General features: G+C 38.1%; 2 protein-coding genes across 5 annotated transcripts in view; one reads left to right on the forward strand and one right to left on the reverse strand.

The window, feature by feature from the left end:
- The window catches only part of LOC132123351 (coagulation factor X), a 9,123-nt gene extending 4,674 nt beyond the window's left edge, over positions 1-4,449 (forward strand). For 2 of the 3 annotated variants that reach the window (XM_059533902.1, XM_059533903.1), the window contains exons 4-9: positions 172-196; positions 273-386; positions 506-640; positions 1,567-1,850; positions 1,938-2,052; positions 3,500-4,449. In XM_059533902.1, coding sequence (XP_059389885.1) covers positions 172-196; positions 273-386; positions 506-640; positions 1,567-1,850; positions 1,938-2,052; positions 3,500-4,101 — 1,275 coding nt within the window. In that variant the 3' untranslated portion in view covers positions 4,102-4,449. The remainder of the gene's footprint in view (positions 1-171; positions 197-272; positions 387-505; positions 641-1,566; positions 1,851-1,937; positions 2,053-3,499) is intronic. The other variant, XM_059533904.1, reaches the window with a different exon arrangement.
- A 1,471-nt stretch (positions 4,450-5,920) lies between these two features.
- LOC132123353 (protein IWS1 homolog) overlaps positions 5,921-12,500 on the reverse strand; it is a 23,641-nt gene continuing 17,061 nt past the window's right edge. For both annotated transcript variants that reach the window (XM_059533906.1, XM_059533907.1), the window contains exon 15: positions 5,921-6,126. In XM_059533906.1, coding sequence (XP_059389889.1) covers positions 6,001-6,126 — 126 coding nt within the window. In that variant the 3' untranslated portion in view covers positions 5,921-6,000. The remainder of the gene's footprint in view (positions 6,127-12,500) is intronic.

Here is a 12,500-nt window from a genome sequence, read left to right on the forward strand (position 1 = left end):
AAAAATGTTTTTGTAAAGAATTAGAGAGTAAAAAGATATTTGTATGACTTAAAGATTCTTCTATGACATCACACCTTTTTAAAAACCTCTTAAGTTCTAAATGGAACTTTTATTTTTAAGAATACAATCACATCATTGTCGTCTGACTCTCATGTCCCTGTGTTCTTTTAGATGGAGTTCTGGTACAAATATCAGAGTAAGACTTTTCTCGATTTACCCGTTTCTGCATAAACTGATTATGATGGAGCTGATTGAGTTGTCGTCCTGTGTAGATCTGAATCTGTGTAGATTTAACCCGTGTCTGAATGGAGGAATCTGCAGCGAGAGCCGCGGCATTCGCGAGTGTCTCTGTCCTCCGCAGTACAGCGGGACAAACTGTCAAACAGGTTCATGCTGCATTCGTCTGCATTTACTGCAGAATACACACTGCATAGTTTGAGCTGTTGACTGCTTAGTCTTTCTCTCGAACAGCCAGCAGGTTGACCATGTGTCTGTGTGTCTTCAGAGATGTTTGACTGTAAGTTTAAGAACGGAGGGTGTCTGCATTACTGCAGTCAGTCGGAGCAGACGGCTGGTGTTGTGTGCAGCTGCGCAGACGCTTATCAGCTGGATGAAGACGGACGCAGCTGCAGTCCATCAGGTACAAACACACACCTCTACTCAACTCAAACAAGTGCTGAAACAAGCAGAATGCATTTAGTGGAATTTTATTGCATTTATTAAAAAAAATAAAAAAACAAAAAAAAAACATTTTTACCGGTGAATCTTAATCTTGTTTTACTTTGAAATCAAAGAAATTAATTATTTGGGCATTAAGGAAATAAAACAAAGCCTTTTTAGGACCGTTAACATGATTAGCACTGTGACTTCATTTTTTATTATTATAGTTATATAACATTTTCAATCACAAATTTACATCACTAATGTCTTATTGTAGTCTTTATACTCAAAATAGTTCCCATTACTATGTATTACTATATTTTGTAACATTAAAGACAAATATGATAAAGATTTATATCTGTATGTGATATATACATATTGTAGTCGTAGCATTCATATACCAGGTTTATATATATATGTGTGTGTGTGTGTGTGTGTATGAGTGTGTGTATATATATATATTTATATACACACACACACACACACATATATATGTATGTATTTATACACTATTGATAGATGCATTTTATTTTATTTTTATATAAATTTTTAAAAATGTCTATATAGTTTTAAGTTTTAGTTTTTAATTGTACTTGATTTAGTTTTATTTGTTAGTACTTCAAAAAAATAAGTTTTACATTTGTAATGTATTTTTTATTTTATTTCATCTGATTTCATTTCTGTTAAGTTTTTTTTTATGTAAAATAATGAAATAATATATTCTATGGTTTTATGTTCATTTTTAGTTAACGCTAACTTTTTTTTTTTTTTTTGAGGTGAACTATGCTTTTTCTGTTTCTTTTTTTATTTTTATTTTTTTTATATGATAAATGACCTGTGGTTGTTTTTATAAGAGTAAACACCTAACACACTGATGAGATGTATCTGTGTGTGTGTGTGTGTTAGTGCAGTATCCGTGTGGGAAGCAGTGGATTGGTGGGATCATGTCTCGCTCACTGGATGATATTAGCCTCACGGATGCTGATTATGCAAACCACACCCACACCAAAACAAACTCCACCCACTCATCACATAAAAACAGTTCACTGGTAAACACGACTCACAAGCCCAACCAAACCGATCCAGCATCACAGGAGCTGTCTGACACAGGAAGTGACATCAGTGGCGTGAAGGAGGACTCACGCATCGTCGGAGGTCAGCTGCAGGGTCAGGGCGGGAGTCCGTGGCAGGTGAGTGAAGTCTGCGAACATTCAGGAGACCATCATCGCTCTGAATGAAGAGCTTGTGTTAAATGAGCTGCACCGGATCTTCTGCAGGTTCTTCTTCGTCGTAAGGATGAGTACGGCTTCTGTGGGGGGTCTCTGATCAGTCAGCGCTGGGTCGTGACGGCAGCTCACTGTCTCCAGCAAACACCAGATCACGTGACCATCGGTCTGTAGCACCCATTCACAATCTATATGAGTGTATGATAAAGGATTACAAATCACTTTCATGTGGAATTATGTGTATATATATATATATATATATATATATATATATATATATATATATATATATAGTTTAGTTTTTTTTCTAAGTTCAAAAGAACATTCATTTGAAATAGAAATCATACTGTAACATAATACATTTACTTTTTAGATTAATTCATTAAATCCTAATAAATAATGTGAATTAAAATATTAATGTTCCGCTGTATTTTCAGTATTTAATTTTTGTCACATATTTTTTTGTATATGTGAGTGTTCCTAAAAGAATAATGATTTTATATATAATTATATAAGTATGCAAGTGAAAGGAAGGAATGAGTAAATAAATAAATACAGCAGAAACATTTCTACACCAATATCTGTAATCTGTAAGAATTATTCACATTTCTTATTCACATTATAGTTATAAACATTTGTTAGGAAATGCTTTGGTTGTAATGAAAAAGGTCACATTGCAAAATAACAGTAATAAATCATTAATTAATAAAGTTCTATCTATCTATCATTCTATCTATATGTGTATGTGTGTGTGTGTATGTGTGTGTGTGTGTGTGTGTGTGTGTGTGTGTGTGTGTGTGTGTGTGTGTGTGTGCATGAGTGTGTGTTGTTTTGCAATGACTGAAATACTATTATAGTGTTTGTTAATATTTTTTTATTTTTTTCAGTTAATTTTTATAGATGTTATTTTCAGTTTTCTGTAATCGTGTTTTTTTTTTGCCTACTATGATTTTATATATATATATATATATATATATATATATACCATATTTTTCGGACTATAAGTCGCACCTGAGTATAAGTCGCATCAGTTCAAAAATACGTCATGATGAGGAAAAAACATATATAAGTCGCACTGGACTATAAGTCGCATTTATTTAGAACCAAGAACCAAGAGAAAACATTACCATCTCCAGCCGCGAGAGTGCGCTCTATGTTTTCAGTGTAGACTACAGGAGCACTGAGCAGCACAGAGCGCCCTCTCCCGGCTGGAGACGATAATGTTTTCTCTTGGTTCATTTCTCTTGGTTCATGTCAAATTAATTTTGATAAATAAGTCGCACCTGACTATAAGTCGCAGGACCAGCCAAACTATGAAAAAAAAGTGTGACTTATAGTCCGGAAAATACAATATATATATATATATTTTTTTTGTTGTAGTTATTTTAGCATGTCATCTTAAACTAAACAAATGGAAAATGTAATCTGAACAACTGACAAAAATTTCATTTTTATTTGTATTTCAGTGAAATTAAAAAGGTTTTAGTCTGAGGTAGTGATAACCCATATATATAATATGCTATATATATAAGCATCATAAAATTAGATTAGATTTTTTTGGGGAGTGTTGTAATGTTGCACTAATCCCAGACGTGTGTTTGACGTTCGCACAGGAGACTATGATAAGATGCGTCCAGACAAAGACGAGCAGAAGATCACGGTGCAGAAGATCGTCGTCCACCCACACTTCCACGACTACACCTTCGACAGCGACATCGCTCTGCTCTATCTGTCCTGTCCCGTCACTCTGGGGCCCTTCTCCGTCCCCGTCTGTCTGCCCGATGCCAACCTGGCCACGCGACTGCTGAAGCCCGGGGAGCAGGGCCTGGTGTCTGGATGGGGCTCCACGGGCTTCATGCGGCCCTCCTCCCGCTTCCTGAGGAAGGTGGTGCTTCCAGTAGCCGATCAGATTAGCTGCATCAACTCCACCGAGCACGTCATCACAGACAACATGTTCTGCGCCGGATACCTGCTGGAGGAGATGGACGCCTGCACAGGGGACAGCGGAGGCCCCTTCGTAGTCAACTACAGGGGCACCTGGTTCCTGGTCGGCGTGGTGAGCTGGGGCGAGAGATGCGCCGCCGAGGGCAAATACGGAGTTTACACCAGACTGGGAAACTACTTACCCTGGATACGGGAAGAGATGATGAAAGAGGAATCGGGACGCAGCCGGAGCCAGTCCACTACTGAAGCTCATACGATAAAACACATGTGATCCAACACCAGTCTGAAGGGTCTAGAGAGTTATACAGCAGCTGAAAGCTGAGTAAATGATCTCTCCATTGATGTGTGGTTTGTTCGGAGGACAATATTTGTCTGAGATACAACTATTTGAAAATCTGGAATCTGAGGGAGCAAAAAAAATCTACATATTGAGAAAATCATCTTTAAAGTTGTTCAGATTAAGTTCTTAGCAATGCATATTACTAATCAAAAATTAGATTTACGGTAGGAAATTTACTAAATATGTTCACGGAACATGATTTTTGGCATAAAAGAAAAATCTGTAATACAATGTATTTTTGGCTATTGCTATTTGTATACCCCAGAGACTTAAATTTATGCATTTTAGCAGACGTTTTTGTCCAAAGCGACTTACAGTGCATTCAGGCTAACAATTTTTACCTATCTATTTTATGATTTAAGGGTCACAGATAAGATTTTAAAAATATTTTTAATTTTATTTTAAAACAGCAAAAATGTGTGAATACTAAAATATATCTATGTGAATGCTTTATACCCATTCATATTTTTTGGCATTTTTTAATAAAAAAAAAAAAAAAGATATATATATATATAGAGAGAGAGAGCAATATATTTACAGTGAACATAAATATGGCAAATAATTATTATTATTATTATTAAAGAATATCAAGCAGCTTTACAATGTAATCCATCTGGAATATATATATATATATATATATATATATATATATATATATTATTTGCAAAAATATCTTATATATTTTAAAATAAACAAAACATATGTTTGCTGTAATATATTTATGTAAATATATTTTCTGCATATGTTTGCCCATTTTTTATTATTTGTATAAATATATGCATATTTTTTTAAAGCCGTTATGATTTACAGTTAATGTACGAATATATTTCAACATAAAAAGAATGGACAAAACATGTTTTAAAATATATTTACATATCATTTAAAATTTATTTTTGAAAGCATTATAGCATATAAAATATTAACTCAATAACCCTTTTATTAATGTGTTAGTAAATGTTGAAATGAACAAATATTTTTTTCCATGTTAGTTAATGTGGTTTATTAATGTGCAGTAATGGAAGCTTATTGTAAAGTGTTATCAATGTTTTGCTTCTTACGGTTCAAAAAAAACATAATTGACCAGTAGTTTATCTGACATGCTGTGCTAATAATGCAAAACAATAATAAATATCTGTTCTGTAAGTGAAGTTGTTTCATATAATAATGTTTTTTAATCATAGGTTATGGTCATCTTTTTTCAGCAAATACGCTCCTTAATGTGTAAGTTTAGATGTTTTTGAAAGATCACAAATTGATTTCCAAGTGAAGGAAGTGAATTTTTTAGCAACCCAAAAAATACATTTCATTTTTTTAAACATTTCAGAACATACACTATGGATAATATGATTAAATTCTCAAGAAATGTTTAAAATAAAATTTTAAATGTGTAAAAAATTATATATTTTTAAATTTGCATTAGAGTACATTTTGTTGGAAAGTTTAAATTAAAAATTCAAAAAAAAAATTTCACATGAATTATGTTTCATATATATCACGACACATTTTTTGTCATTTCCCAACAAAAGCAGTCGAGATTTATTTCTGTTTTATTTACGGAATACAATTACATTACAGTTTTAAAATAGAAACATACAACCATCCGTTATCAATAAACTGGATTTGTTCTGAGATCATATTCTTTTCCTTTGGCTTTTATTTGCATATAAGTAGAAAAGGCCAGGAGAACAGGAGTAAAACACCGGACATGGAAACTGTTTATTATGAAAGGTACATCAGAACCAATGGGCAAAACGATCCCAGAGGAGCAAACGCAGCTAGAGTACAGACACACGGCATTGTGGGAATCGCTGGAGGATCGAGGACTGCACGTCAGAGAGGCATGCGGTTCCCCTCCACGCTAATCTTCACCGCGTGACCCGTCTTCGTCAGGCGCTTGATGTCTGCGATCCGCCGCATCTGTTTATCTACTCGCGACATGCCCTTCTTCAGCGGAGCCTGAGAGAGGGAGAGAGAGAGAGAGAGAGAGAGTGAGTGAGTGAGAGAGAGGGTGTGAGTGAGAGAGAGCGACAGAGAGAGAGTGAGAGAGCGACAGAGAGAGAGTGTGAGTGAGAGAGAGAGAGAGAGTGAGTGAGAGAGACAGAGAGAGAGTGAGAGTGATTGAGTGAGAGAGAGGGTGTGAGTGAGAGAGAGCGACAGAGAGAGAGTGAGAGAGCGACAGAGAGAGAGTGTGAGTGAGAGAGAGAGAGAGAGAGTGAGTGAGAGAGACAGAGAGAGAGTGAGAGTGATTGAGTGAGAGAGACAGAGAGAGTGAGAGTGATTGAGTGAGAGAGAGGGTGTGAGTGAGAGAGAGCGACAGAGAGAGAGTGAGAGAGCGACAGAGAGAGAGTGTGAGTTACCACGGTTACGATGGCAGTTGGCAGCAAAAATACCAGCTCCTGATTTCAACATCATTTTTGCCAGATAATGGATTTTTTCATGAACCAAATCATAATTAGTTAATTGGACATTTATTTGTGAACAATAGAGGCAGAAGATTTCTAAGGTAAGACCTCTTAAAAAGATTGTCATCGACTAAAAACGACATATAAAGTCACTGTAGCAGTTAACTGTTAGCCAAGCTGACATTCTGTGACAGTTAGTTCAGTTAGAACAACATGGGCCTCACTAAAGCAGAGGCATTTTTCAAAAATGAAGAGGAGTTGGAGATAATCTATCCAGCAGAAATTAAATCTACAAAAGACAAGAAAAAGATGAAAGAGATTATGCTGAGGGAGAACCCAGAGATTCTGCTATCTGACTACAGTGGAGCAGAAAACAGCAGAGTGCTGTGTAACCTGCTGTTCTTCACTGAACAGACATCATCCTGGCACACCGTCCTCTGCTCAAACATGACATGTGTGAGGAAAGGAGGCATCAGCAAAGGCAGACAACTCACTCTGGAAGGAGAGAACGACACAAAGCTGACTGTGAATCTTTACCATAATGGCACAGTCATGGTCCAGGGAGCAGAAACCAGCCTCAGTGAATTCCAGAGGAGCTTCAGAAACCTTAAACACCAGGTTCAGAAGATAAAACAAGATCCTGAAATGAAGAGCCACACAGTGCCCAGCACCAGCTCCGTTACCATCTCTGACAGCAGCTCAGGAACTCCTCAAACACACAGACACTCCAGCACTCCTGCGTCTCCTAAGATCAAGGCTTTGAGAGATAACATCGCTGAGCTGGAGCAGCACTTCTGTCTGTTTAAAGAGCCTCCATCATCTGCTAAACCTGACCAGCCACCACAGTGTGCAACAAATACAGCAGCTCTGCTCTGCTGTAAAACAACTGGAGGAGGACAATCAAGAGCTGCACCAAGAGCTGAGGAGGGTGAGAGAAGAGAACAACACAGCCACACACTGGAGAGACTGCTGGAGGAGACCAGAAACCAGCTCCACACAAGACAACACCAAGAGAGTGTCAGCACCCAAACACACAGCACAAACACCACTCAACAGCAGCAGTGTGTCAGCTCACCGTCTCAGAGCTCCTTCACTCCTGCAACCGCTCACAAGCTCAAGAGGAAAGAGAGCAGCAGCAGTACACAGAGTCCTCCACCTGCACCATTCAGGAGCACCAGCAGAGAACAGAAGAGTCAAGACAACATCATTATACTCTGTGATTCCAACGGCCATCATCTCGACCCCAGACGACTGTTTCCGGGGAGATCTGTGAAGAAGTTCTGGTGTCCCACGTCACACTCAGCTGTGAGGCTGCTGCGAGACGGTGGGTTCGGTGCACCGTCACACATCATTCTCCACACCGGGACAAACGACCTCAGTGCTAGAAACATAGATGTCACTAAAGCCCTGACCAACGTAGTGCAAACAGCTAGCAGGATCTACCCCAGAGCCAAAATCATCATCTCGACCCTTCTACCTCGCAGAGACGTGCCACAAAACATCATCAACTCCATCAATGAGAAGATAGCTGGAATCTGTGCTTCAATGACAAATGTCCACATAGCTGACCATCAGCGCATCACCCATGAGCATCTATATGACCACATCCACATCCATCGAGAGGGAATGAGACTGTTTGCTAAGAGCATCAAGGAGACAGCCCTGCGCCCCCCTCCGAAGACGCTCGGTGATCACGAGGAGAGGGTAAGAGTGCTTCAGTCAGACAGCTACGCCGCTGTAGCAGCAGGACGAGCTAGAACAGACTCCAGAGACCTGATCCAGATCAAAAACATGCTGAAAATGATCTGTGACAACCTACTAGCTTAACTACTTACAGTGTGTCTGGAGTTAAAAATTATCATTACTTCTTAATTACTTTTATTTCACTTATTTCTACTTGTTTACTTTCAAATTTGACAATTGTAAAACTCATTCACTCGTGATGTGTTTATATGTATATATATATATATGTATATATGTGTGTATGTTTATGTATATATATATATATATATATATCCTCTTTGCTTTTTTTTTTTTTTTTTTTTTTTTTTTTTTTTTAATTGATGAATTTATATTTTAAAACATGATTTGTTCATGAATTCATACATTATTCTGGTAAATGCAATACTTCCCAATGTCATCGTTTAAAATAACTAGTTATAATATTCAAGGAATGTTCTCTTCAGCTTTTGGAGAGAAAAGTACCAATCCTGATTTTATTAACGCTGTACATAGTTCAGACATAATTATTTTACTTGAGACATGGAGTCGTTTAGACTCTCAAACCTCCCCCCCCTCACACTACAGAGAGCTGCGCATCCCCTCAATCAAACAGCCTGATGTTAGAAACGGAAGAGATTCAGGAGGAATCATAGTCTGGTTTAAACACCATCTGTGGCAGTATATTCAGCCCATGAAAAAGGGAAAAACACACATTTGGATAAAAATTCAAAAAGAGATTTTGTGTTTAGATGAGGACCTGTACCTGTGTTCCACATATATCCCCCCATATGAGTCGCCTTATTATAATGAAGACATCTTCTCAACCCTACAATCAGAGATCAGTTACTTCCAGTCTAGAGGTTCAGTTCTATTAATGGGGGATCTGAACGCCAGAACGGGGAAGGAACAGGACTACATCAGCTCTGATGGGGACAAATATATTAACAGTTCACTTCATCATCAGCAAAAAGGTTTTACCAAAACACGCCAGAATTATGACAACACGATTAACAGACATGGAAAACAAGTCCTGCAGCTCTGCAAAAGCCTGGGCCTGTACATAGTGAATGGCAGAATGACGGGTGACTCTCTGGGCCGATGTACATACAGCTCACATCTGGGCAGCAGCACAGTAGATTACGCCATCACAGATCTAGACCAGAGTCAGATCAACTATTTCACAGTGATGCCACAGCTGCCATTATCAGACCACAGTCACATAGTCCTCAGTCTCAACAGGTCAGGGAATCATCTGCCATCTTCTGAACAGAAAGTTCAATTATATCCGCTCCCCCCCAAATTTATATGGAGTAAAGACAGTCCTGCCCAGTATGAAGCTGCGCTCCACAGCACCCACGCTGAGAACATGATAGACTCATTTCTCCTGACTACATTTAGTGTAGAGAAGAGAAGTATCAATTTAGCAACTAAACAGTTAACTTAAATCTTTTCTACAGTGGTCAGAAAAGCCCTCAGAAAAAGAACAAATTACCGATGTAAAAAAGAAATCGCTAAAGATGCTTGGTTTGATAAAGATTGTCAAAAACTAAGAAAAGAATTAAGATCATTATCAAATAAAAAACACAGAGACCCTGCAAACCAACAAATACGAGCCACATATCAAGAAATGCTCAAACTATACAAGTCACTATTAATACAGAAGAAAACTGACCACATAAAAATTAAAATAAACAAAATTGAAGAAGCAATCGATCAAAATTCTTTTTGGGATTTATGGAATAATTTAGATAAATCCAAAGAGGCCAAACACCTTCCCATCTATGACCCAAACATCTGGACTGAACATTTCAGAAAACTCTATTCTCTAAACGAACCAACCCTCGCCCAAAAACATCTGACCTCCCAACTAAATAACCTGGAATACACGAGAAAAGAGCAGCTCAATCATTTAGACAAGCCCATAGAATTAACTGAACTGACAGAGAAGATGAAATCCCTCAAAAATAAGAAATCAAGTGGCTTAGATGGAATTTCTAATGAAATGCTGAAACACAGCAGCCCCAAACTGAGACTTGCTATCCTAACATTATTCAATCTCTTATTAAAATCTGGACACTTTCCTGAGATCTGGAAAGAGAACGTGATAACCCCGATTTTTAAACAAGGTGAAAAGTATGACCCAAATAATTATAGAGGCATCACAGTGAGCAGTAACCTCGGAAAACTATTCTGCTCCATCATCAATGAGAGATTAATTCAGTTCATCCAAGAACACAAGATTTTAAACAATTGTCAAATTGGATTTATGCCAAAACAGAGAACTTCAAATCACATTTACACACTCCACACACTCATAGAAAAATATGTTCATCAAACAAAACAAGGAAAAATATTTGGCTGCTTCATTGATTTTAAAAAAGCCTTTGATTCGGTATGGCACAATGGACTTTTTCTAAAACTGATTCAGAGCGGAATAGGAGGAAAGACATATGACATCATAAAGGACATATACAACGGGAACAAATGCTGTGTCAAGATCAACGACAGACGTACTGATTATTTCAGTCAGAACAAAGGAGTGCGTCAAGGCTGTAGCCTCAGCCCGACTCTGTTTAATATCTATATTAATGAACTGGCATCAGCACTTGAGAAGTCCCCTTGCCCTGGTCTGACCCTCGAGGGCAGAGAAATCAAATGTCTCCTGTACGCTGACGATCTTCTGCTCTTGTCACCTCATGAAGAGGGGCTACACCAAAGCCTCTCGCTTTTAGAAGATTACAGTAGAGACTGGGCCTTACCAATAAACATGGAGAAATCCAAAATTATCATCTTTCAGAAAAAACCTCGGCTTACTGACAAAAAATATAGTTTTACAATCGGGGGAACACTTCTTAATCATGTGACATGTTATAATTATTTGGGTCTCACTATCTCAGCTTCTGGTCAGTTTGACCTGGCAATAAAACATCTGACTGATAAGGCACGCAGGGCTTATTACACTATTAGAAAATCTTTGTTCAAATTCAACCCACCTATTAAATTATGGCTAAAAATCTTCGACAGCATCATCAAACCCATTCTTCTATACGGTTGTGAGATCTGGGGCCCCAAATTTAAATTAAACTACACATCGTGGGATAAAAGACCCACTGAAATGTTCCACCTGGAGTTCTGCAAGAACAACCTGGGACTTCACAGAAACGCCCCTAGTCTCGGCTGCAGGGCAGAACTGGGCAGATTCCCTCTTCTAGCAGAGATCCAGAAGAGAACAGCCAAGTTCTGGTTCCATCTATCAGACACACGGACAGATGATTACCATCACTGCGCTCTTATGTACAGGACAGGACACCCAGAGAGTGACCCCACGCACTATTTAGTGGAAAAACACCAACTCAGCTCAACCATTCAATTAAGACACGCAAAAGTTAAAGAAATTGTAAAACTAACCCAGGAAGAATACATCTATGATTGGCAGGTCAAAGTAGAACAAATTAACAAATTAAAATACTTCTATAGATTAAAGACTGGCTATCAATTGGCACCTTACTTGATCAAAATGAAAGACTATAGTAAGAGAAAGCTCCTGACGAAGTATCGTCTGAGTGATCACCGTCTGTGTGTGGAGACGGGCCGACACAAACACAGCTGGAGAGAGAGAGAGCTCCGACTGTGTCCTCACTGCACAGAGAGAGAGTGTGAGTGTGTGTGTGTGTGTGTGTGTGTGTGTGTGTGTGTGTGTGTGTGTGTGTGTGTGTGTGTGTGGAGACGGGCCGACACAAACACAGCTGGAGAGAGAGAGAGCTCCGACTGTGTCCTCACTGCACAGAGAGACTCGTAGAGGACGAGCTGCACTTCCTCACACACTGCAGCAAATATGAACACATTAGAGACAACTACTTTACCCAAATAGCTCAAATTCTGCCAGAATTCAGGCAAGCAAGCGACATTGACAAACTCAGTTATATTTTGGGAGAGAAAGAGAAGTGTGTCCAGCTCGCAGCGCAGTATGTGTCCTCCTGTCACATCATGAGGGACAAAAACTAAACTCCTGTACTTAAGCAATGCTCTCTGTAAATATTTACCCTGTATTCACTTTTTTTGTTTATTTATTTATTTTGTGTGTTATGTGATTATATATGTACAATATGGACATGAATAGGTTTTTTTTTTTTTTTTACTATTATTACTATTTATTTATTTATTTTATTATTTTTTTTTTTTATCTACATATCTATATATCTATAT

This window comes from Carassius carassius, chromosome 41 (assembly GCF_963082965.1).
Source record: "Carassius carassius chromosome 41, fCarCar2.1, whole genome shotgun sequence".
Classification (NCBI taxonomy): Eukaryota; Metazoa; Chordata; class Actinopteri; order Cypriniformes; family Cyprinidae; genus Carassius; species Carassius carassius.